This window comes from Chiroxiphia lanceolata, chromosome 6, assembly GCF_009829145.1.
Source record: "Chiroxiphia lanceolata isolate bChiLan1 chromosome 6, bChiLan1.pri, whole genome shotgun sequence".
Classification (NCBI taxonomy): domain Eukaryota; kingdom Metazoa; phylum Chordata; class Aves; order Passeriformes; family Pipridae; genus Chiroxiphia; species Chiroxiphia lanceolata.
Genome location: NC_045642.1, coordinates 10,413,845 through 10,437,217, shown reverse-complemented (window position 1 = coordinate 10,437,217; position 23,373 = coordinate 10,413,845). Strand labels below are relative to the sequence as shown.

General features: G+C 39.9%; 1 protein-coding gene across 3 annotated transcripts in view; it reads right to left on the bottom strand.

Moving 5' to 3' along the window:
- The window catches only part of GALNT18 (polypeptide N-acetylgalactosaminyltransferase 18), a 227,848-nt gene extending 205,500 nt beyond the window's left edge, over positions 1-22,348 (bottom strand). The window contains exons 1-3 of one of the 3 annotated variants that reach the window (XM_032692503.1): positions 22,278-22,348; positions 21,985-22,121; positions 20,693-20,959 (exon numbers count right to left, since the gene is read on the bottom strand). In XM_032692503.1, the coding sequence (XP_032548394.1) occupies positions 20,693-20,927 (235 nt within the window). In that variant the 5' untranslated portion in view covers positions 20,928-20,959; positions 21,985-22,121; positions 22,278-22,348. Of the gene's footprint in view, positions 1-20,692; positions 20,960-21,107; positions 21,425-21,490; positions 21,582-21,984; positions 22,122-22,277 lie in introns of those variants that run through there. The other 2 variants (XM_032692504.1, XM_032692502.1) reach the window with 2 other exon arrangements.
- Between the last annotated feature and the right edge of the window lie 1,025 nt (positions 22,349-23,373).

Here is a 23,373-nt window from a genome sequence, read left to right as displayed (position 1 = left end):
AAAGACTACAGAGGAACAGAAGACCCCCTGCAACACTGGGACTTCCTTGTCTTCCTCTTTCCTCTTACTGGACGCCACCACATGATATGGAAATGGAGAGAAATACTCAGTCTGCCTACTGATGATCTTAATTCAACACTTGCCTAGAACAGCAAACCATGATGAATCTGATACATACAAGCAATAAAGGGAGAAATGTTAAATGTACATCATGCCCAAAAAACTACTCAATATACTGTTCCTAAGCTATAAACAATGGCTCTACCACATGCATTCAAGGCAGAAAAAGTTCAAGTCAACTCCAGGCTAAGCACATCTTTGAAAATAAATCCTGGCCCTTCACTGAGTCAAAGAAAGGGACAGACTCTTGACTAAGTTTGTGGATTTGGTGAGGGATTACTTTTTCCCTTAAGCTGTGATCAACTAAAAAACCTCAGGCAAAATTCTAAAAGTTATCACAGTAAAACTATTGATTTGAGTCAGTAAATGTACTAGGAAGAAAGCCAGATCCTAGTACGTGTTTGTCTCCATTCTGTTGTAGAAATACATTTGTGTGGGGGTTTTGTTTCCCCCTTCTTCCTCTCAGCTGCAAAAGAAAATAAAGATATAGAAAAGCTGCACTGGAACTCTCTCTCAAGATGGTTATTTCATAAAAATGTTTTTCAAAGTTTGCCTTAGAGTTTTTGCAAGGGAATAAATGCATTTTTCCCGAGGTGAATAACTAACATTTGCCCTCTTCATCTTAACTGGCCCACAGAGACAAGCAGAACTCATCAATTCAACTGCCATAATAAATTTTAATGTTCTGCACACATATTTTGTTATTCTTACATGACTGAGGGAAAAAAACCCCCACAAATTTGTAAGAAGGAGGAAAATGCTACATGTTCATAACAATCTGGAATATACAGAATAAACCACTCGGGCTTTTCTGAATTCATAAAAACAGTAACTGCTCCAGCCATAACTTTCAAAAATTACTCAAAGAGCAGGCTACAGATTGGTCTGGATAAACAACAGGGTCAGAGTGGAATTAATTTCTACTAAAATGCATAGTGAAGCAGATTATACTAATGTCACTCAGGCTGACTGCTGCTTTACTGACCCAGTCAGTAGGATTGCAGGAGTCATTAGGATTAAAGAAAGAGTACAGTACCATGTAATTCAGAAAATAAAATATTTTCTCTGGAAAACTTCCAGGTCTAATACAAGGGGAAAAAAAAAAAGTAACTTTTAGCAGGGAATTGTGTGTGGTGAGAGGTTAATCTAATGCAGCATACATTCTCAGGAACAGAAAAATCAAACATGCAAATCTCGGATGCTTCTGTTCTGGAGAGTCATTATGGGAAAATCTATGTGTAGAAGAAGAAACACATTCACAGAGTGAGTTTTTCCATTAATTACATTTCCTTCTCAGTAAAGCCCATTTATTAAACTGAGAATCTATAACTCAGTGAAACTTGAGGGTAGGCAACCTAACTTGGAATACTTTTTCTGAACTGCACAGAAGCACCCACGGAGTAAATCTGCAGTAAAAGAGCTGACACCCCTGACTTTGTTTGTACCTTAAGGCATACAATAAGCTCAGCTGAAGAATCAACAGCTTGAAACATTCCATTAGAAGGAAAGTGTTCAAGGCACTGAAGCCGTTAGCACAAGCTTAATGAAATTAAGATATTAACAGAGTAAATGACAACCCAGCTCTTCTAAAAGTTGTACTGCAGTTCTGAGTAAAGAGCATCTTACCCAGGCAAAGGCATAAAGGCCAGTGTTTCAGGGCCTTCAGAGGCAGTGAGAGGAAGGAAAGAGTTCTTGCTTTTAAGCACACTTGAGAAACTGGTGATTCCTGGAGAGAGATGTATTAATAATTAAACAGGGATTCTGGGTTGAAAAACCAATCGATAATATGCATTAAAATCAGACATCCCTAAAAAAATTGGCAAACGTGGGTTTCAGAGGTTATGTATTCACACAAAGGAATTTCTATTTACATCCCTCATATCTGTCATTACTGTAGCAAATAAATGCTATACTCAAGAATTTTTAAACTGCAGTTCCTTACAGTGTTATGTTTAAAGCTTGTAGTCATTTACAAAATATTCCTTGTAACTCACCAGAATTTTCTTTCTGTTCTTCTAACAAAAGATTTAAGTGTTTGTATTGGTTTGAGGTTTTGGTTTGGGTTTTTTTGGGGTTTCTTTCTTTGATTATTTGTTTGGGTTTTTTGGTGGCTTGTTTTTTTGTTGGTTTTTTTGTGTGTATGTGATCTATGTGTAAAGAATTTAACGAAAATGAAATTTTAAAAGAAAAACACTTGCATTCTGTCAGTAAGTTGCTAGGCAGTTCTTCCTAAGGCATGAATTAAAATGGATTTTACTGTGAAAGTATCAGCTCACCATAATGAGCAGGAATTCTTGTTCACTTATAGTACTGCTACAGTTCTTAATAGCTTTGTTGCTTTTACAATGATTTTTCAGATTTCATTTGAGAAAGTTCTCCTAACAAGGTAGAAAACATTTGCTACAGCATTAAATCAAATTACAGAAAAACATAGAAAATATATGCTTTACAAAGCAACCAGACTGTATTGAGCAAATGAAATAAGATTTTTTTAGAAGTTTCAGGCATTGTCAAGACAATTCATAACTCTACAAAAGCCTGCTAGCTGAAATTTTGCCAAGGTAATACAAAGTAGCAGAGTTGACAGTACCAGAAACTGATGGACTATCAAGAGTTTCTCTTGCTAGGCCAAACTGCATAATTTTATTTCTTTTTTCCTGCACAGGACATGGTAACCCTGCCAATGTGTCTGCTTTGCCACCTTGAAATAGCACACAATTTCAAACAGGTCGACTGAAACTACCTCTGTACCATAAAAAGTTCTGCAGAAGAAACACAGCACCTTCTTTGCACATCTTTATCTCTTATTTACTAATTTAAAGGTATAAGGTGGTATTCCTTGTGCAATATAAAGCAAGAAAAGGAACTTCATCCAAACTGGTGACAGAAATGAACACCACAAGGGCCCCAGTCAAAACGTGCCCCTGTGCCACAAGGTCAACTGGCATTTTACCAAAGCAATTAACAGATAATTTGAGCACAAACAAGAGGAGATAAGTATGTCCTCTGACAGACAAGGTTTCTAACAAAAATAGCAAAAGAATTTCCATTATGGAAGCAAGAAAATGCACTTATTAAAAATGTAACAGCACTTATCTTCCTCCTGCAAACATTCTTTCAGCAATTCTGTTCATTGCAGAGGGTCCCAAAGAGTGTCGAGTTTCCGTGCTTTGTTTCAGAAAAAAATACTCATACACAGGCTGATTACAATAGATCCCAAACACAATTTGCCATGTAAATATAATGACTGATTGAATTTGACAAGCCTCCCTCTAGAACAGTAAACACTGAAGCCTTTGTTTAGGGATATTAATCAGCTCGGTGAGCTCAACGTGTCACCTGCGCCAGAATGGAAGAAAAATCATCCCCACCTGCTCGTAGAACAACCACCAGCCATATCAAAGGGAAGCAGGATCATTAATTGAAAGAATTACTCTAGATCCCAGTTATTCAAAGTGGTAGACTTTCACCAGAAACCCATCTTTCCTGTAACTTATCACTCCATTAGCAGTTAGCTAATGATCCTGCAATAATGATCCTGCTCTGATGGCTGTGGAGGCCCAAACTGAAATCTGGAAAAGCTTTCGGCAAACTAAGAACTGCAAATCCAGGTAGATGTTATAGCTGCCCTCCAGACTGGCTCAGGAGCCTGCATATTCACCTTAATATAGAGTAAAGACAATGTTGACTACACTGAGAATATCTTTATGTCCTGTAAAGCTGACCTTGAATTAAGAAGAATTAGAAAACATAGATGGCACAGAGAATTGTATACCAAAATTCTTAACTGCAGCTTGACCTTAAGTTAATCTTACTGACATTCTTACTTTCCTCTGCTCAGTGGCAAAGAACATTACTGAAGATTTGTTTTCAAGTTGAGGTTTCTGTAGAACAGCAAATGATTGTGTAAAAATCAAATGGCTAACTTAAGTGGTGAAGTTAGTGCTCTGAAGGATGCCAAAATGGCATCCTCAGCTATCAAATGCTAATTTCTCATAGGAAGGTATCACACACGCTGAGCAAATAGGAAAAATCTTCAGATGGTGAAAGGAATTATCCTCTGTGAATTCAAACATTGAAAATTTTATCTATTGTGCCCACTTAGGACCACAACATGAAGCCTTCGCAAGACACAAAAAAAATATCTAATTATTATAGTAGCTGTTCTACCTTCTAAAGTGATACATCTACACATTCCTACAGCAAATTACATGCTTTATAAAGAATTTTGCACTGAACAATGCAGCTGGAGAATTTTTTTCCGAAGTAAGTCTTTTGAAGTTTCCCATCTGTTAGATGTATGTTTTTACACAGCTATTACATATAGACATATACTCACATATATAAACATTCACGAGGGCTTCACAACAGCTTCTGCATAAAATTATTCATTCTACCAGCCTAATATGTCTCACTCCCAGAGGTGCTCAATTCTAACCTCCACTGCACTTCCTAGTCACAACTTCTGAAAGATCATATGATCCCTTCAAGCTGAGCAAAATGGACAGTCAGCTCAGAGGATGTTCTGCACAATATATGAAAATAACACAGGACACTGCCTGTCTCATTTATTAATACTGCTGCTAATTTTGCTGTGTCCCAGTTTTTTGGCCATCTGCAATCAGAATTCAGCTCAGCTGATGAAAAAAGCAAAGATGCTGCACTACAGAGCAGGACACTGCAGTTATATTAGGAGAATGAATAGTCCCATTTCTGCCCAGGAATTCTTCCCAAGATCTTAGGAAGTGCCTAGGACATGATTAAATAAATGAGATCCCTGAGCACAAGAGCAGATAATGCCAGTTTTCCTCTGGACCTATTTCTGGGATTACACGAGCTCTTTTGAAGATTTTGCAATGTTTAGGAAATTATTGGGAGCAAGTGAGTGTTTCTTTTCCATGCACATTCTCTGATGGCAAATATTAATAAATGCAGCTTTTCAATTTGCACAAGGAGAGTACCTAGAGTGTCTCCCTCTATTACCTGTGGGAGACTCATATGGATATAGTTATTTCCAAGATTTTAAACCTCTGATTACATCAATTTGACTGCTAGATTCCAAAGTTGCAAGAAAGGTAGACTGAGTGCTTTCTTACTAATTCAGATTCAGCAGTAAAAAAATGGAAAGTTCATGAGATAACCCAGTAGGTATTTGATTCCTCCTTTTAATGCCAATATTACTGGTAATAATTTTAAGCAATTACTTACTAACCAAAATTCTATTGTGTGAATTCCTCAGAATTCATATTAGCTGGTCTTTTACCTCCAGTTCTCTTAATAGGAATAGCTACATAGCATGGCAATACAGTACATTTCATAGCATGGCAATACATACAACTTTCAAATCCAAGATAAAATGATTATATTTGAAGTCAACAAATAAGGAAGCATTGAATATGAACTGGCCATAGGAAGACACATTTCCACTGACACAATGGAATTTTAACACACTGTTGACACAAGCTCTGAATTTGTCCTAGAAAGCAACAATATTTAGTGCAATTGTCAGCCCTTGTGCTCTGGAGAAAAACCACAATTATGTAGATTCAATCACTACTGAGCCACAGTTCAAGCAGTGGCTAAGGCAGAAGGACAAGTACAGAGTTGGGCTAACTGTGTGTCATCTACTGATAGCCACCAACTTCATAAACTACATGCCCACCTTCTGTGACAAGGAAACCACTCCTCTCCTTTTGGAGTGACACCTCTGGTCCTGAATGATTTAGTCTAAGACAAACCAAATATCTGCCTGTAAACAGAAAGTTCACCATTGCATTTCTAAATAGTAGAAAAGCACTGCAATCCAGTATTCCATGACATCACAGTTGCCCAAGGAAGCGTCAACAATCCTTAAAGTAAGTTTTAATTTTTCTGTTTAATTTTAAAATATATTATGGACTATCTATCAGTATATTCACATACATATACCTAAGATAGGGAAGAATAGCACTGCAAATGGTGTAACTACCAGTGTCTCACTCATCTGAATTGTACCACCAGTAACACAGGTGGGAAAACGCTGAGGTATTGCCTTAAGCAATTTAAGAGAACTTCTTTTTGCCCTCAGAAAGGTAACACACATTAAAAGATGTTAAGTGGTTGAGGCTTCACAGTCCCTCTCTTGCCAAAAAAATTTCAAAACATATCGAAGAGACCTACAGAAATGAGAATTACAAGGGGTTTTTTTAAAAATCATACTGAAAGCCTGTTTCTCTGACAGCCATGCATTTTGTCATCATTTCTAATTGGTAGGTTTTTACTCCCACTGTCTACTGATTTGACTGCACTTTTTGTGTCAGGTAAAAGGCAGTGCCTAAAACACGTCAAGACAATCAAGAGCCAATTTAAAACCTACATATAAACAAACAAACTCATTCAAGAAGTTGCATACACTGATCAACTGAGAAAACAGCTTGCATTCAGACCTTGGAGCCTTTGTTACAAGAAGTCTTATATGGGGCTTCAAGACCAAGGTATTCAAAGAATGGCATTCTTCAGGAAGTAGAAAGGAAGCATGTTGGACAAACAGGATGCTTCCAAACTTTTGGAAAATGAGTTATAACAAGAACATAAGGAGACTAACCTCACCTTCTGGGGCTTTTTTAGTAAAGTGGATCAAGTTGATGGAGAAAAATGAAATTTCATTCCCACTTACGCTATTTTGCATTATAAGCACTCATTGAAATTTGGCTAATTACCTAGTTTAGCATACCCTTTTAGCAGTCATTTAGTCGATTTTCAGAAATCTCTTTCAAAGAGGCAGGCAGCATGGGAACTCCTACACATTTGTAACAGACACCCCATGACTGAACTTATCTTTTCCTAACCACTTTTATCTGTAAGTTCCCAAAGTCCACTAGCTGAAAACTCCTAACTTATTATGAGACAGGTTCACATATGTATATAGTAAAGTTAATACGGGGTAAAAAACCCACTCCTAGAAAAAAAAAGTAAGATATTAGCTGAGTTTGGCAAAATGGAAAAAAAAAAAAAAAAGAAAAAAGACAAAGGAAGTCATGCTCTTCACTGGGCCATAAGCACATCCTGCCACATGGCACTGCTGCAGTATTTTAAACTACTTAAATTTTCAACCAAACTCTAATTGTTTGACGGCAACCTTATCTGTATCACTACCCATTTTAGTTTATGTTTTGGGTTTGGAGCTGCTAAGGCAAGTTAAAACAAAAACACTGTTAGATATGAGACATCTTAAAAACACACATCCTGCTCAGTGCTGGGAAAAGGAATGTGGCCAAAACACAGGTGCCAATTATCCTACAGGTAACTATTGCAACTGATACTTATTTTATCCACTTAAGAGGTATGTAAGACTTCCCCATAAGGGTGTGCAGTCCAGCCAGAAGAAACTCCTTACAAAGAAGAAGCATTTGGGCTTCTTTTATCTTCCTCCCTAAGAAACAACTAAAAATTACAGTTTATCGTGTTCAAATTTTAGTCTTGAGAAAATTATTGAGCTCCCTACACTTCATGTACGGAAAAGAAGGGCATGAGTATGACTTCAGAAAATTGCCTTTTCATTTTTTTATTTTGTTTTAATCTAAAAGATACAGTTACTCATTCTGATGAAATAAACAGGGCTTCTTGAGTTTGTTTTAATATCAGTGAAGAGGGTATCTTTTCCCCACTTTGTGATGAATTGGCCCTTCTAGGTAAATTGCTCAAATAAACCCTGCTTGTTGGATGATAATTGAACGAGCTTGGGGAATTTTGACAGTTCCAGGTGTGGAGAAGTTGGGAGAAAACAACATCTGTTCTCGTCAAATAGCAGAAAGGCAAATTCAAAGTCACTCTTAATAAATTTATAGCGTGAATATTAAACAGAGAGCAAAAGAGATACATTAAAAATTATTTTTTTAAAGTAAAATTATACTTTTTTATGAGCTGAATGTAGCAAAGCTAAACTGCTACATCTGACATTGTTGTTTTATCTTTTTTTTTTTTTCTGTCATACCTTGCACTGTCACAATTTGTCACTGTGGCTAAAACACTCACATTCTCTGCACCACATTCACTGTATAAACAGCCAGACAATTACGTGGTGCACACTGACATGCAAGAACAGCCTGGCTGGCTGGGTGCTAGCTCAGCACAAGTTTTAAAAATAGACAGGCAGCAGAGAACACACTGTTAAGTATCTGCCATTGCCTGTAATTTGTCACAGTATTTTACATAACTCCTGTAATAATTACATTATCTTTTATACTTGTGAATACTTTAATTCTTCCTTTCCTTCCCCATCTTTATGCTTCAGACCCAGTTGCTTACATGGGGAAGGGAAAAAAGTAACTCCACCAATGTGAGGTGAGGAAGAGCCACCCTTCCCGACCCTGACCTGGCCTGTGGGTATCCAGGGCAGAATTCTGGGGCAGCAGAGGAGACAGAGAAAATGCATTACTGCTTTTTATACTGTTCTGCACAGATCATTCCTCTCCCTTCCAAGCCCCACAATACCTCAGATGTATGAACTACTGCAGCATGGCAATGACAGCAATTTATGGGAGTCCAGCAGAGATAAGATTTTAGAGCAAGAACTTTGAGTACGTTCATGCTGACTGAGAACTCCATCCAAGGCCCTTCTATTAAATTTTTTCTGTGGGAAGAACGTAGTCTAAAAAAAAAAAAATAATAACTTAATACCTCTCAATATCTTAAGGTTTTTAATGTAAGGAAAAATCTCAAGACAGAACAGCCACTACCGGGACTTCCATGTTCTTGCTTTCAAATAGAGACCTCACACTTTTATTTTAGTAGCAGAGAGTGTAAATGGACAGTGACTACGTAGATGACTTTACTACTTAAGGTTTGTCTTAACTGGACAGTTAAAATGATAATCCAGTTGCTGGAGAAACAAATATCCAGAATTACCTTCCACTGAATCTGTACCAACACACATAGTATCAAGCAACCCTTCTCTGTTCCATCTTTCCCTAGGGTAGCTAATTGACTTTTTTAAGGAAGTTACATGGCATTCTCACCTGGCAAAACCAGCCACAAAAGCCAGGCTAAATGTAATAGTTTTTGTCTTAACCCGTCAAGAAACTTGTGGTTGACCCAACACTTGCAAACATGCTGAGAGTTCTTATTCCTGGAAGCATGTTCTCAACTTCAGCACAGCCACTGACACCCCAAAAGCTGCTCACACAAAGGTCTTTGTGTTAAAGTGTAGTCAGAAAGTCACTGGTGAGTATAAGAAGGCATAATTAAAAAAATATCACTCTTAATGCTCACACCAGTTTCACATTTACCACCTCATGATACTGGCAAAACTTGGGGCTTGGGGATTACTCTGTAACTTGCACTTAAATCCACTCAGTCAGTGACTGTGGTCAGTGTAATTCACTGCTGACAGCCACACAGAGGGGACACTTTGGGCTCAATGGCTGATTATCCATCAATCCCTGTAAAATGGGTACAGGTGGTAAATTCACAGCCACGTGGGACTGTGTTTGTAGTGATACTTTTACACTACATCATCTGGTACCTCTGCTGTTTTGCCACAGTCAACATCTTTCTCTCTCCATAGTGTGAAAACAATATTGGTATTTCACCAAATATTGCAACCTTTTGCCACACTATAAGAGAAGCTTTTCTTTTCCTCTTTGTCTCAGAACACAAACAGAAACAGTCTTTGAAATATATTTAGACTAAACTTTTTTTTTTTAATGTTAATTTTCAGGAATGTTGCCAATCCATTTTTAGCAGACGGATTGCTATTTAATATCTCTAGGCAAGGCAGAAAAGCTTTAATCAATAGAATCAAAAGCAATGTTGAGAAATTACATACAATTTCACAAAATCAAAGGCATTTCCTACACAATGTGAAGCAGACAAAAACATATTGACATGTTGTTACTGCAAGGAGATTAGGGATGTTTCCCACATTACAACACTGAATTTCCTTTTACGTGTTTGTCTCCAGGTTTCCCCATAACAAGGAATTTTATTCCATCAAAAATTTAGAAATTCTTCAACAGTAGCTAAATTATGAAGAAAGAGAAACCAGGGCTGAGAAGTTAAAAATCTACCCTGAAGAACCAGGAGGTACAACATAAAAAGCTTTACCTTTTGCTTACTTCTTCAAATGAGAAATCAATAGTGTGGCTCCCAACCCTTTCCGTGGCCCAGCATTCCACCTGCTCCTGCAGCAGTCAATCATCAGGAAAACAGTCTCCACTAATAAGTGACAAAATGTGCAGGGTTCACTCTGGCCACCAGCTATTACTCAATTAGCACAGAGAGCACTAACAACTGCCTGAAAGCCTGATTCTGATACACTTCAGGTAATACTTCTGTCCTTTGCATTTCCAGGCTGCAGGAGCCTGTTCCTGGTGCCACCATACTGAGATGTTATGCAAACACACTCACACTTGCTCTAATCAAAATCTTGCTTCAGCACTTGCATTAGCATTTACAAACTCTTCCATGTCAGTCCACATCAGGGAATGGCAAAGCCCCTTCTCACCTTCAAGACAAGACATAGGGATCCTTAGTTTAACCATTAAAAGCATTGTACATCCATTTATAGAGTGATATAGAGAGGATATTTTGTATATATTAAATGTTTCTATATATATTAACATATTCTTTTGCTCGCAAAATTTTTCTCAGCACTTAAATGAGAGTAGCAGAAGATGCTTTTAAATTATTTTACGTATTTTTATGTAAGAAAGACATAAGCTATGTGGAAAACATGTGTGTTTATAGAATTGCATTTATATGAAGTACAGCAATAAATCAATGAGATTAAACAGTTTCTGTACCAAAAGCATTCCTGTTACAATGCCTGGATTTGGAGAAAGGAAAGCTTCAAGTGGGAATGATGTATCCAAACATAAGTCTTTTGCTGTCACTTTGCTACTTCTTTCCCTGGTCTTGCTACTTTCAGTGTCTAAATTCACCTGTCTTCTTGGTGTCACGTACAGCTTTATACATCCCTTTGGAACTTGTGGGAGATTTTTTTTATTGTTGGTTTGTTTGTTTTATATCTAACAGTTTTAAATTAATTTTAAATTCACACGGCTTTACAACCATGGGAAAATATTAGCTAAACACAAGCTTGAAATATCTCATTCAATTACATCTAAGTTTAATGATGTCATAATCCTTTACGGCTGACATCATGTTGTAAAGTCACACAGTACTAACTCTACTGCCTCTGGAAAAACAGGATCAAAATAAGAACACACAATAATATTGGAGACCAATGCCAATGCAGTTGTGGTTCTGGGACCAGTATCTTGCTTGTGATATTCTGATTGTATGCAAACAAAATATCTTTTACTTCGTTAAAAACACCACACATGTTTTAGAAGATCCATATAAACTAAGTCAAATAGATTTAAGTCTTCAGTTTCTGAATGCTTGAGTTGGTTTTAATTAGTAAGCAAATATTTGTAGTAATTTACTAGATGTTAAACTGGATTTGAGAGTGACAAGAAAGTAAAAAAGGCTTTCAGAAGAGAATCAAAAATGGTGTATCACTTTTTTCCACTCCATGGAAATTCAGTAGCACCAGTTTCAATTACACTAGTGGAAACTCCATATAGTTTCCACTCAATAACTGCAGTTTCATATTAACTAAGAAAGGATAAAGCATTCAGGTATTCTTGGGCAGCCTGTAGCTTTTCCTATACTTTTCTCCTTCCTGACCCTCCTTGTCCTCCAAACTGTTACACATGAAGTGAGCGTGTCTTCTAATCAGAAATTCCACAGAAAATACGGCATACTACTCCCACACCCTTTGCTTGAGCAACTTAAAATATTCCTGTTAGCACAAGGAGCAGAGGCAAAGGCTGGCATCACGTAATCATTCAATATACAGCTGGTAAAATTACAAATACATCAGAGAAAGGCAAATACATAGAACAAAGCTATTTTAAAATCTACTCTGTGCTCTGTTCTGCAAGCCCTATTTATTCTGTGCACAGAGAAATCTCAAAAGGCATTTTCTACAACCATAACTTCATCGCAATGATAATCCTGTAATGGATGAGTACATGCTCACCAAGTCTGCTGAGCTTGAAAAGTTTATGTGAGTTTTTCTTTTACCTGCAGCATGCCAAACCTTCTTGCAAAGCCTCTGGCAAGTCATGGCTTGATGCAGAAAGGAAAGCTTCAAAGGAATTTGAATCCACCATGAAAGCAGGGACAGGTAATTCTCTGCATTAGTCGGATGATTCATGAAGGATATCTTTAGCTAGATCCAGATTACATATGGGCAAGTAACACAGTCTAAAAATCTATATTATCTCCCTAAAATGAAGACTGGAATGATCATTTTTCTATGAAGAAAAAAACAAACCCAGAAATACTATCTTTTTCTTATACTCTTCAGAAAGCTGCTTATAGAAATCCTATTTTCTCAGGGATCACCTGTGACAGCTCTAATAAAAGAAAAATTCGAACATTCACATTTAAAATACACTTAAAATTGATTTAGGAGATAGGAAACATCAAAACCAAAACTACAATAGGATTTCCATACCACCACCGACTCGATTCTCTTGACACAAGGTCACTGAGCTCACGAACTTTCAAGGTACAAGCAGAGAATTAGGCAATTATGTGGTATTTAAGTTGTGCTAGTTACAACATGCATGTTGGGAGAGGTATCTGATCTGTTCCTTCAGGGCTCGTGTCAGTCTCAAATTTGTGTCAGTGGGGTCTGACAAGATCTACGGTAGGAGAGCAGATGTGGCTACTGCACCACTCTGCAACATTTGGCTGCTGTGGGATTCACACGCTCTCTGGGTTGTTACTAACAGGAGGAAAGACCTTCTGTCTGATTCATCTGAGCAGCTCCAGCAGCGAGTCAAACTTGCCACCAACAGTCTGTATAAATTTGGCCATATCAATTCCCTATATCCCATCTCCTCTGCCCAGCTCCCGCAGACCTTATCCACAAAAGAGCTATGACTCAAGGGTTCCACTACACATTTGTATGGCACTGGTCACAAGACAGCTGGGATTTCAGCTACCTGCCACAGTGGTATTGCAGAGAAATATTAAATTTTAAAAATTGTCCAGTTTAAGGAGTGAATATAAGAGTCCATCACAGACTTGAGAAGACACATTCTGGCATTTTAAAGGCAGAGTACTTCAAGGTAGCAACTTGGACTCTCCATCTTCATATTCTAAAGAAAGAAATTAGAATATCCTCATTTGTTAATTTTCAAAGCCAAGTAAAGGAGATGCTAGAGAGCTGTAATAATTACCATCAGGGCTTCAGCTCCTAAACTTCTCTGCCTTTCCCTCAGGAAACTCTGGATAACATGCTAAAAATAGCACTTTGGTTACAAAACACCAGTTGAGCAGAGAAAATTTGCTGAGAAAACAGAAACAATGTTGTTGCACAGAGAACAAGTGCACTGCACAACTGTAGTAAGGATAGATTTAGGTAGAGGTAACAGTAGCATGAAGTCAGAGCATTAAGGTTCAGGTACCTGAGAATTTCAGCATCTATTTAGTGTATCTGTCCACACTGTCCCACCAAACAGCCCCTTACTGAGCTATTCACTAAGTTCCTAAAATTAAGGAGCCCAGAACTTTTTTAAAGAGGCTAGACTGGAAGGCCAGGGGCTGCACAGAAAGATACCTTCACAGATGATGGGAGTGCCATTGGACTTTGACCATCATATGGCTTGTGGAACAAAATAAGGAAGACTAGAAGACATTTTTAAATTTAAAAAAGAAAAACAAAAAAAGAGGAATTAAAAGGAAAATAACACGGCAGGATTCATCTCAGAGGAGGTACAACACAATATATGGTTAAATTTCACTTTCACATTAGACAGACATTTTATATCATTAACTGTGGACCAGTAAATTCCTTCAGTAATTGTCAGCAGTCACACAGTATCTGCTCTGGACTCAAGAACAATCCCAGGACACTCCACAGCACACTGTACTGAGCCCAGTCTCTGATCTCCAGGCCAGGCATGGCTAATGACAGTCTTATGGCTGTAAAAATGGGGACAGCCATTAACCAGCTAAAGAGGATTCTTGTCCCATTGTGTCCCTTGCCACATTCCATACATTAACAGCTCATGATCAGGTTCCTGGGCTGTTCTAATGACAACCAAGTATTCCCCATCATTCTCAGGAGGCAGTTGAGCCATTTTCACAACTGCCACTGCCAAGTATTTGCTTTGTTAAATCACTGTAGATTTTCTTTTCACATAACATCTCTAACATTCAGGTGGATAATATCATCTTATCCCATCATACCTCAGCTTATGCATGCATCCACAGCATAATGCTGAGGAGACCTTTCTATTGAACACAGAGTAAACTGCTTCAGGAGCTTGTCATAGGCAAGGGAGCAATGTTTGATAGAGACAGGAGACAACTTCAGCCTTTCAGCTCTGGAGACAATGGAGAAACGACAGAGCCCATGCCAGGTTCAGTGGTAAACAAGTGGTTGCAGCCTCCTTCTACAATACAGCGGAAAGCCTGAATGTGCAGGTCCAGTTTTGCATTTTAGGCCCTGAGAGAAGTCACACCTGCTGCTCTCCCTGCCTGCCCTTGCACGCACAACAGTTAATTGTCAGACCACAATCAACCCCAGGCCATGCTACGCCCAAGTCAAAGATTTGACTCCTGAGGCTGATATTGTCATCAGAGAGCGTGACACCAGGACCAAGCTGATCTCACACATTATACACAATTCCCACCAGCTATGCACAGGGCTTGCTTTGTGTTATTTTTCACGTGTATTTGTCTATATTTTGGTCATGTAGATAAAATCACTCGTTAGTACTAAAATGGGCATAACAAGGTAGCAGAAAGTCACAAGAGCTCAGCTGGAATCTCTGCACAGCTTCGGGCTCCTTGTGCCAACCTGAGCAAGGTTCTCCAAAGCGACACCCAGGCCAGCACAGATGAAGTACTGAGCTGAGTCCAGAACCTTAAGAAGAGCGGCACTGCCCATCCCTGCACAGCCCCTACTTCACCTGCTCACAAACTGTAGTACATAACCCACCCTTGCTGCTGAAGCTGTGCCATTATGCAGAGATAACAAATGTCAACAGAAATGAACTTTTCCAGAGAAAAGGCAAAATTTTCTAGCTTAGCAATAAGAGAACTTGTGGAGGGAATGGAAGTCTTAGCTTCCAGCCTCTGTTCCTAATTAATTTTTTAAATTTGGGTTGAAGACTTTCATGTGAACTACAAAAAATGTCTTGATTGAAGGAAACAGAACACAGGTCAATCCCCTTCCTAACTATAAAGCTACTATTCACTGTGACTTTTTAGCCAAATAAAACTTTTCCTGTTCCTGTCAAAAGAAACAATCTCAAATAAACCTGTCATGCCATTCCCATCGTATACACCTGAGGAATTAATAGAGCAATCCAGCTGACAATCAGGAAAAAACAACAACAACAACAACAACAACAACAACTCATTCTGAAAAAAACCCCAACTTTAATCACTAAAAGAATCATTCAATATCCAGTAACAAAATACAGTTACCATAATATGGCCAAACTACCACTCCTCAGTTTTGGCCACTGCATCCTAACCCTAGTAACATAAATCCTCAGTGGAAGAAATCAAAAAGGTAATTAGAAGAGAACTAAAGATATTAAAAACACATAAAAGTTAACTTTCATAATGGTAATGATCAAGTTGTAGTCAACATAATCAACAACATTAAGTCTTCAGTAGATGGTCCTTGAAATACCTGTACCTCCAGCACTGCTTGAAAATTTACAGCTGAAATCACTATATTAAGGGGGTTTTTTTGTGCATCCATTCTAAGCATGGAAAAAGATGAAAGTTAAATTCAAATTAATCTGCACTGACATGCAGCAATCTAGAATGACTTGAGAAGTCACAGCCTAAAGAGAAAAAATAATGAGATTAATCCTGAATGTCTTACAGATGCAAGTAGTTGCTTCTCTTGCAATTAGTTACATTGGGACAGCAGGTCTCTCTGCTTGTACAGAGATGGGGAATATAGAACCCTCTGTACTGGAGCAAGAGCTGTGTGTTCTCAGGGCTGCTATCTTGTGCTCCTTCGTTTCTCAGCAGAATAAATACACTGCAGCAAGTGATTAACATTCCTAATTGCTTTTGAGCTTAAGGGAAATAAACTGGGGGGATTTAACAATTAATTATTCCCAAAAGGAAAGTACCACAAGAGCAAGAGTCATTGTGGAGTGGCCATTTCAGTCCTAGTGAGCTGACTTTATGGAACCCAGCATAAGTGAGGCACAGCAAAAGACATTCTTCTTTGTGTTTGAGATCAAGAAATAAAAGGTAAGTAACAAATACAGAATTTACTTACTCAAACCTTTACATGGCTAAATTTTCAAACCTAAAATTTACATTGCTATATTTTTAAAATCTTTTCATGGCTAAAATTAAGAATGTGGCTTGACTTAGTTCCCAAACCCAAAATATGCAATTGCTGAAAAGAAATCATTTCACCCTAACACCTGTCCAAGACACAGGGAATGAATGAATCACACACTGGAGGTCTCTCCCTCCCCCAGTTGACCAGAGGGTGATCAGATATCCAACTGTGGGATACCTAATATTAGCTCAAGTAAATCCACAGAGTAAATCATTCTAAGCAGCAGGTTGAGAAATAACACATACTACTGCTTTCTCACAAATTTTCCCAAATAAGTCCACAAAATGCCTGATATTTCATTGATGAAAACAGATGCAGCAGCTCGCAAAGATGAAGGACCAAAGTCCTAGTACAACACAGATATCTTTGTAACCATCCATTGATCTTAAACAAGAATTCAGCTGGTCCAGAAATGAACTGTGGGTTACAATTTTAACTTAGATCTACTCCACGTCTTAACTGCATGTAATTTAATAATTCTGTTAGGTCCAAAGAAGGTGAGGGTGTGAATAAGAATGGGGAGAGGGAAGAAGCAAATTCACTTCACAGACTTCCCAGTTCACAATCTTTCAAAATAATGCTGAAATCGAAACATCATCTGATTAAAACTAGGGAGGCTGAAAAATACCGAAGAAATGACATTGCATAACAAGACAGACAGGAGGGCGTGAATGAGGTGTTTTAAGTGATAACAGCTTAACTGCAGTTTAGCTTTTCAAGGAAAAAGCTCAACTGGCCACCTATGATGGCCTAAAGCAAGGCTGCAGAAAACAGTAAGTTTCTCCCTTCTTGTGTTTGTCACTTCGTGGCTGTCACAAACTAAGTATCAGATTAAGGGCAGCCTGCTCCCTCAGCTGAGTTCCAACTGCCCATATGACTTAGGGCAAGTTTTTGATGACAGAGCCAATGCACAATGCATTATGAAGATATGTTGTGATCTGTTTGAAGCACTCTTGTACTGATTTTAAAAACATGAGAGTGTTTGGGGCTTTTTGAACCAGTATGTGAACTCAACAGAATATGGTTTTTTTCAAATAAAATTGAGAAAAACTGATTTCAAATCCTAGGTGTGAACCACAGATATTTAATTTAATACTTATTAACCCTAAAGTGTACTTTCTGGAAATAAAGCTCAATGGTACTAGATAATTCTTGTGCCACACATCTTTGTTAGGCCTGAAAAGGACTGCATTTTGCATAAAGCTATCCATCTGGTCTTTCACTTAGTTTCTTTCACACACAAAACCACACACAATTAATCTCAAAAAATACACCATCTTGTTTGCAAACTCAAAAGCAAGTGGAACCCAAAAGTTTCTGTCAGTGGGCTGCCTGCTAGCATAAAGCATATGCTTCCTACTGAAGATTTGGGGCAAGAGGGAGGAGAATCTTCTTCATATTCTCTGGGGAGCTCTCAGATGTAATTACCACCACAATCACCACAACACACTGCCACAGAAAAGCATGCAGGTCGTCATCACTGTAAAAAGGTAAAGTCACTTGACCAAAACCATCTTGTGAGCCACATCTGGCCAAGAGCCAAAAATTCATGATTCCTAGGCTTCAGCTCAAGGTCCAGCATCAAGCTGCAGCTCCACAAGACACTTCTTTCCGTGGTCCATACTGCTCAGCTAGACTGCAGTGCTGCCAATCCCTCCCCAAGCTGCCTACCCCAGGAGTCAGTATACGGGTGCATGACCCTGGAAATTTCTTTTCAGTCTGACACTTTTCTTGCCATGAAAATGGTTTTCTGTAAAAATACATACTTTTAGAAAGCGTTTTAAATGAAGGCATGTCTTACTCCTTCTCCTTCCAGGACACTTGATGAAACATTTAAAGACTGCAATTTATATGCTAAAGGAATTCCCAGATGGCATCTAATCAAACAATTCAATCAGAAAACAAATTAAAATGAAATATTAGCATAACCCCATGTGTAAAATGCAGCAGTTAAGTCTCTCTGGTATTTTCAGGATATCCTATGGAATGTAATTCCATTACCCGTGCTAATTTCATGCCTGTTCAGCGTTGCAGAACATCTGAGCTATTGAGACCTCTCTCCAACAGAAAAAAAGTAGTCCAAGGAAAAGTTTAATAGCAAACTACAGATAACCCTTATAACCTTGCCAAGAACCATTACAGCAGTTTGTTCACCCAATTTATGGCACCAAATCTCGAACTTATAACTTCTTAAAGCTGACCTTCAAGCTCATCCTAAACCCGGTTAAACCCAGGATATTTCTTCCAATAATTTCAGTGAGTTTTGCACAATGATCCAGAATTCACAGCATCTCATAGTGCTAAGTAAAATCTGATTAAAATAACATCCTGTTCTGCAGTATCTGCCACAGGAATTCCTTGAGAACTCTAGTTGTCATGATTTGGCAAGTAAAGTAGAGAAAATTCAGTCTGGGATACTGATCTGTGATTTTTATTTATTTATCTTAAAGAGTGATTTCAATAAGTTATGAGAAGTTTGTAAAGTTTATTTTTACCCCTAATATTTTAGTATTTATCACCAAACTGTTCACTTAATTAATTTTAAAAGACCCTCTTCAAGTTTCAAAGAAACATTATTTAAGGAAAATACCTTCTGGCTTAATCCATGCTATATTCTCCCCTGATTTAAGTATACCTTTTCTCTATTACTCTGAGAAGAACTATTGACCAAAGGCCAATATGGACATTGCTAGTTTCCCTGAAAATAAATAAGGATATTTGAGTTTCACATCAACAAACCTGAAGGAGTTAGTTATGCTCCAGCCTCGTAATGAAAGTCAACTAATGTTGTATATCTAACCAGAGCCTTTTGAAAAATCCCTGCCTTCATACATGCTTCCACAGTGCACTCCACTGGCATACAGACAAGAATACATTTCCTTTTAAAAATCCATTTCAGGAATAGAGAAAAACTTAAGGTCTGCATGAGAGAACTTTGAACTTGCAGGAGCTGCTATAACTCATTCTCCAGAAGAAATTTACTCATTTAAGCAACATGACAAGACTATCTGAGGAATGAAGGCATACACAAAAGTAATGGCAATATGTCATATTTAAAAATACCTTAATACAAGTCACAGAAAAGTAGTTGGGCTTTAATGGTGCTACAAAGTTACGTATATTGACAAGTGGGGAAGCCCAATTCTTATGGGAATTGCCACTCTGCTTGCTCCACCTTATTCCCAGAAGACCAGTTGGCCAAAGCTGCTGGAAGCGAGCGAGATTTTTTGCACTGGTGATAGATATCCTTCACCACATGGTCTGCTCTCCCTTTTCAGATTTAGGAGAGACTACAATTGGGATTTGAACATTCACTGGAGGTTATGTAGAAGCAGAGAAAGATGGTCCCTCTAGATTTTGCAAGGGCCCTCACCTATCCACACCTTCAGCCTCCTTCCTATCCAACCCACTTAGCAGGCTGAGAGAATGATACCATACAGATGATGAAAATATAAAGGAAGGCACTAAGGATAACCCAGTAAAGTAAAAGTCATATAAAATCCCAAACTCCCAGGAGACAGTCATATTCTCCCCCTCTGCTTGCCCACTTCAGCCCTTCTCCCAGAGCACCCATTAAAAGGAGATCAAATTAAAAGGCATTACACAATGAGAGATTGCCCCAGTTATAATCCCAAGAGGCTCCCAGTACTACACCCAGCACTGAGGGAAAACCTTCATCACACTCAGACGCACACAGACTCAACACGGATTAGCAGAGTCAGGCTTAAAGGGGGAGGAGAACAAGAATTCCAGTAGTGGCAACCCATTTTGAAAAAGCATAATAACAAATAAAAAAAAATAAATTAAAATTACGATAACAGCAAGATGGGAAGTGGGTCTTGGGCGCTCGGACCCCCTACTTTAGCAAGACACAGGCAGGCAGGGAGCCGAGGTCAGGTTTATTCCAGCGCCAGGCCGAGCCCAGCGCCCGGGGCCGAGCCCCCGCAGCCCCTCTCGCCCCGGCAGGAGGGAGGGGAGTGGGGCAAGTCCCCCCCCGCCCCCGCCGCTCCTCCGGCCGGGCTCCGCCGGGGATCCCACACGCTCCGCAGGCTCCGGCTCTTCCGGGCTGGGGATGGCTCCGCCGATCGCGACAGGGATGTCACACGCACACACAGCGAACGCGGCGGGAGGGGATGGAGGCTGCACTCGACAGGCGAGGGGAGGGAGGGAGAGCAAGCGGGGGTAAGGTGGTACCTTGGATGTGCTGCTTGATGACATTTTCCAAATGGTCCAGCCTTTCTATAATCCTTAAAGTGTCCCCTTTGTCTTCCTCTAACTTTTTTTCTGAGATCGGCTCCTGCACTTTCACATAAACACTGGCAATGTAGTTGGTGACCCAGCCCACGTACAGCAGGCAGACGATGTTAGTCATTCCACTCAAAATCACGCAAGTGGACACTAAAGTTTTGGTTTTCCTGGTGCACACCATCCTGAGATCCCTCCATATAGCTCCAAAAAATCCTGTGATCCAGAAAAGAAAAAATAAACTGCGATGAAAATAAATCCTTTTCCCCCCCTCTCCCCGAAACGGAGACCACTCAAAAGTCAGTAAATTTCCATGCAAAAAAAGTTCTCCAATCCACAGAATAAAAAAATACTTGTCGCCTACCTAGAAGGAGAGGTGGGGGCGGGGAGGGCTGACAATTAGAATCCCGGGGTTGAGTACATTAGAATAGCTGAAACTTTGCGATGGCAGTGCCGACAGCAGACAGCGAGGCGTGCCAGCCGCCCGGCTGCCCGCTGCCTTCAGGCACCGCCTCCCGCCCCGGGCATCACGGACGCCGGCAGCCCAGTGCCAGAGCGTGGAAAACTTTGTTCCCTCCGACGCCGCTTCCCATCGCAACCGGCCGCGGCTCCAGACTCAGCCCTCGGGAGCAGCCGGGGGAGCGGGGCTCGCTCGGCCGCCGACTGACAGCTCCCCGCTCCAATGGGGAGCGGCTCTGGCGCGGGGGATGCGGGGCGGGCGCGGGGCGGGGATGCGGCGGGACCCACCTGCTCCTCGCACACACACGGAGGGGTGGCGGGGCCCCTCCCTCCCTCTCTGCCGTTCCTGCGAAGAATTCCCGGCGTAGAGAGGCAGAAGCAGCAGCCGCCGGTCCCCGCTCGCTGCGAGGCGGACGCTGGTGCGGCTCGGCCGGGAGAGCCGCGGCATGGCTGGGATGGAATGGCTGGGATGGAATGGAATGGATGCACGGTCACGCCGAGAGTCGTCCATTTGCCTCAGGGGTGAAACCGGAGACGCGCCTTGGGCTCACCGGAGTTCGCGGTTCCCAGCGACCACCCACCACCGCGATGTGTTTGTCGTTCAGCCCCTTTGCGAGCCCGCTCCCCGGGGAGGTTGTATCGGTAACACCTAATTGTTGCTCTCACCCACACCAGCGAGCCCCAGCGTACACCCATCCACCGCCGCCCCCGCCCTGTATCCACGGGGATACACTATCAGAGTACATCCAGAATTAGTATCAGGGGCAGTATCAGTAACTCACATTTTAGTTCAGCATATCCATGCTTCTTTCTTCTCTTCACCTTTTACATCACTTTTGGAAACACGCTAAAAAGGCAAATTACTCTCAGTACGAAATCCCACTGATTTGAGAGGGGCATAGATGAATCTCTTCCATCCCTAAAAAAAAAAAAAAAAGGGGGGGGAGGGACTTTTGTACTAAATGACATTGTTTTCTTTCGATAGTCCCAAGACAGAAATGTAACCAGCATGACCAGTATTAGAAACAACGAGGCACCTGCTAATTAACATACTAACATGATTTTAAATACTTACCCACTGAAAGCATGAGTATCAAATGCTGTGGATCATACTGTGCAGCCACCCTCCCACAACTGATCACACTGCCAGGGCTACCCCGTGTGCAGAAAGCTCAGCAGGTACCAGGAATTACTACTCTGAAGCATAAATGTGAGCATTCAAACCCTGCAATACATTGCAGGGTACAACGTACATTGCAATATCTTCAGAGAAGTGAAAGTAGACGGTTTGTCTTAGTGTTTGGGATTCCTATTTTTAAATTAATTACAAGCAAATTCAAGAGAGAAGGCAGGCAACTGTCCTGCCAAAAGCAGGATGACTTCTTCCTTTCCATCAGTTGGTACTTCATAGAAACAGTAAAAACTATGAACACTCAGACACATACAAACCAGCAGCAATAGAAGCTGCAGTAAACTCTGCCAACAAAGCTGAAAAAACAAACTGCCTTCTCAGTCTTCTGAGCCTCTCTGAAAACTAGCAGACATTTTGGCCAGTTTAAAAGTACTCCTCCAGTGGCAACACCGAAGAAGGTGAGCCCAAGAGAACTCCCCTGGAAATTCGACTATATAACACAAGGTATTTGAATGGGAAAAACATTTACATTTTAAGAAAAAATATTTTTAGTAATACAGGGAAGTTTGCTAGAAAAACCAGTCAATGAACAAGTACAAGCTTTGTTTAAGACAAAACAGTGACAGAATATACTAGTACAGCTCCATCACATAAGTCAGTTATCCCACTTGGCCTGCAATGAATGTTTGTCTACAGCATCATTTATTTCCCTATTTCCTATCTTTGTGCTTCAGTGTTACAGCTTTGCATCTGATAGCAACCAACAGCAGGAAGTGCTATTGCTGGTGCCTTTAATAACAGTGCAACCTAGACTTGCTTTAATCTTTGTAGACTCTGCCTGCAGTCACAAAATACAAATTCTTCAGCCCTGGCAATTCAGGCAGAATCCAGTACTTAGCCTTGGATTTCTCAATTTAAAGGAAAACTTACCTGAAATCAGTCCAGGTAAGGGATGAGTAAGAAGCATTAAGTCATATTTTGAATGGAAGTTTATAAAATACTAACAGACAACTAACTGCTTTAACAAACAAATATGAAC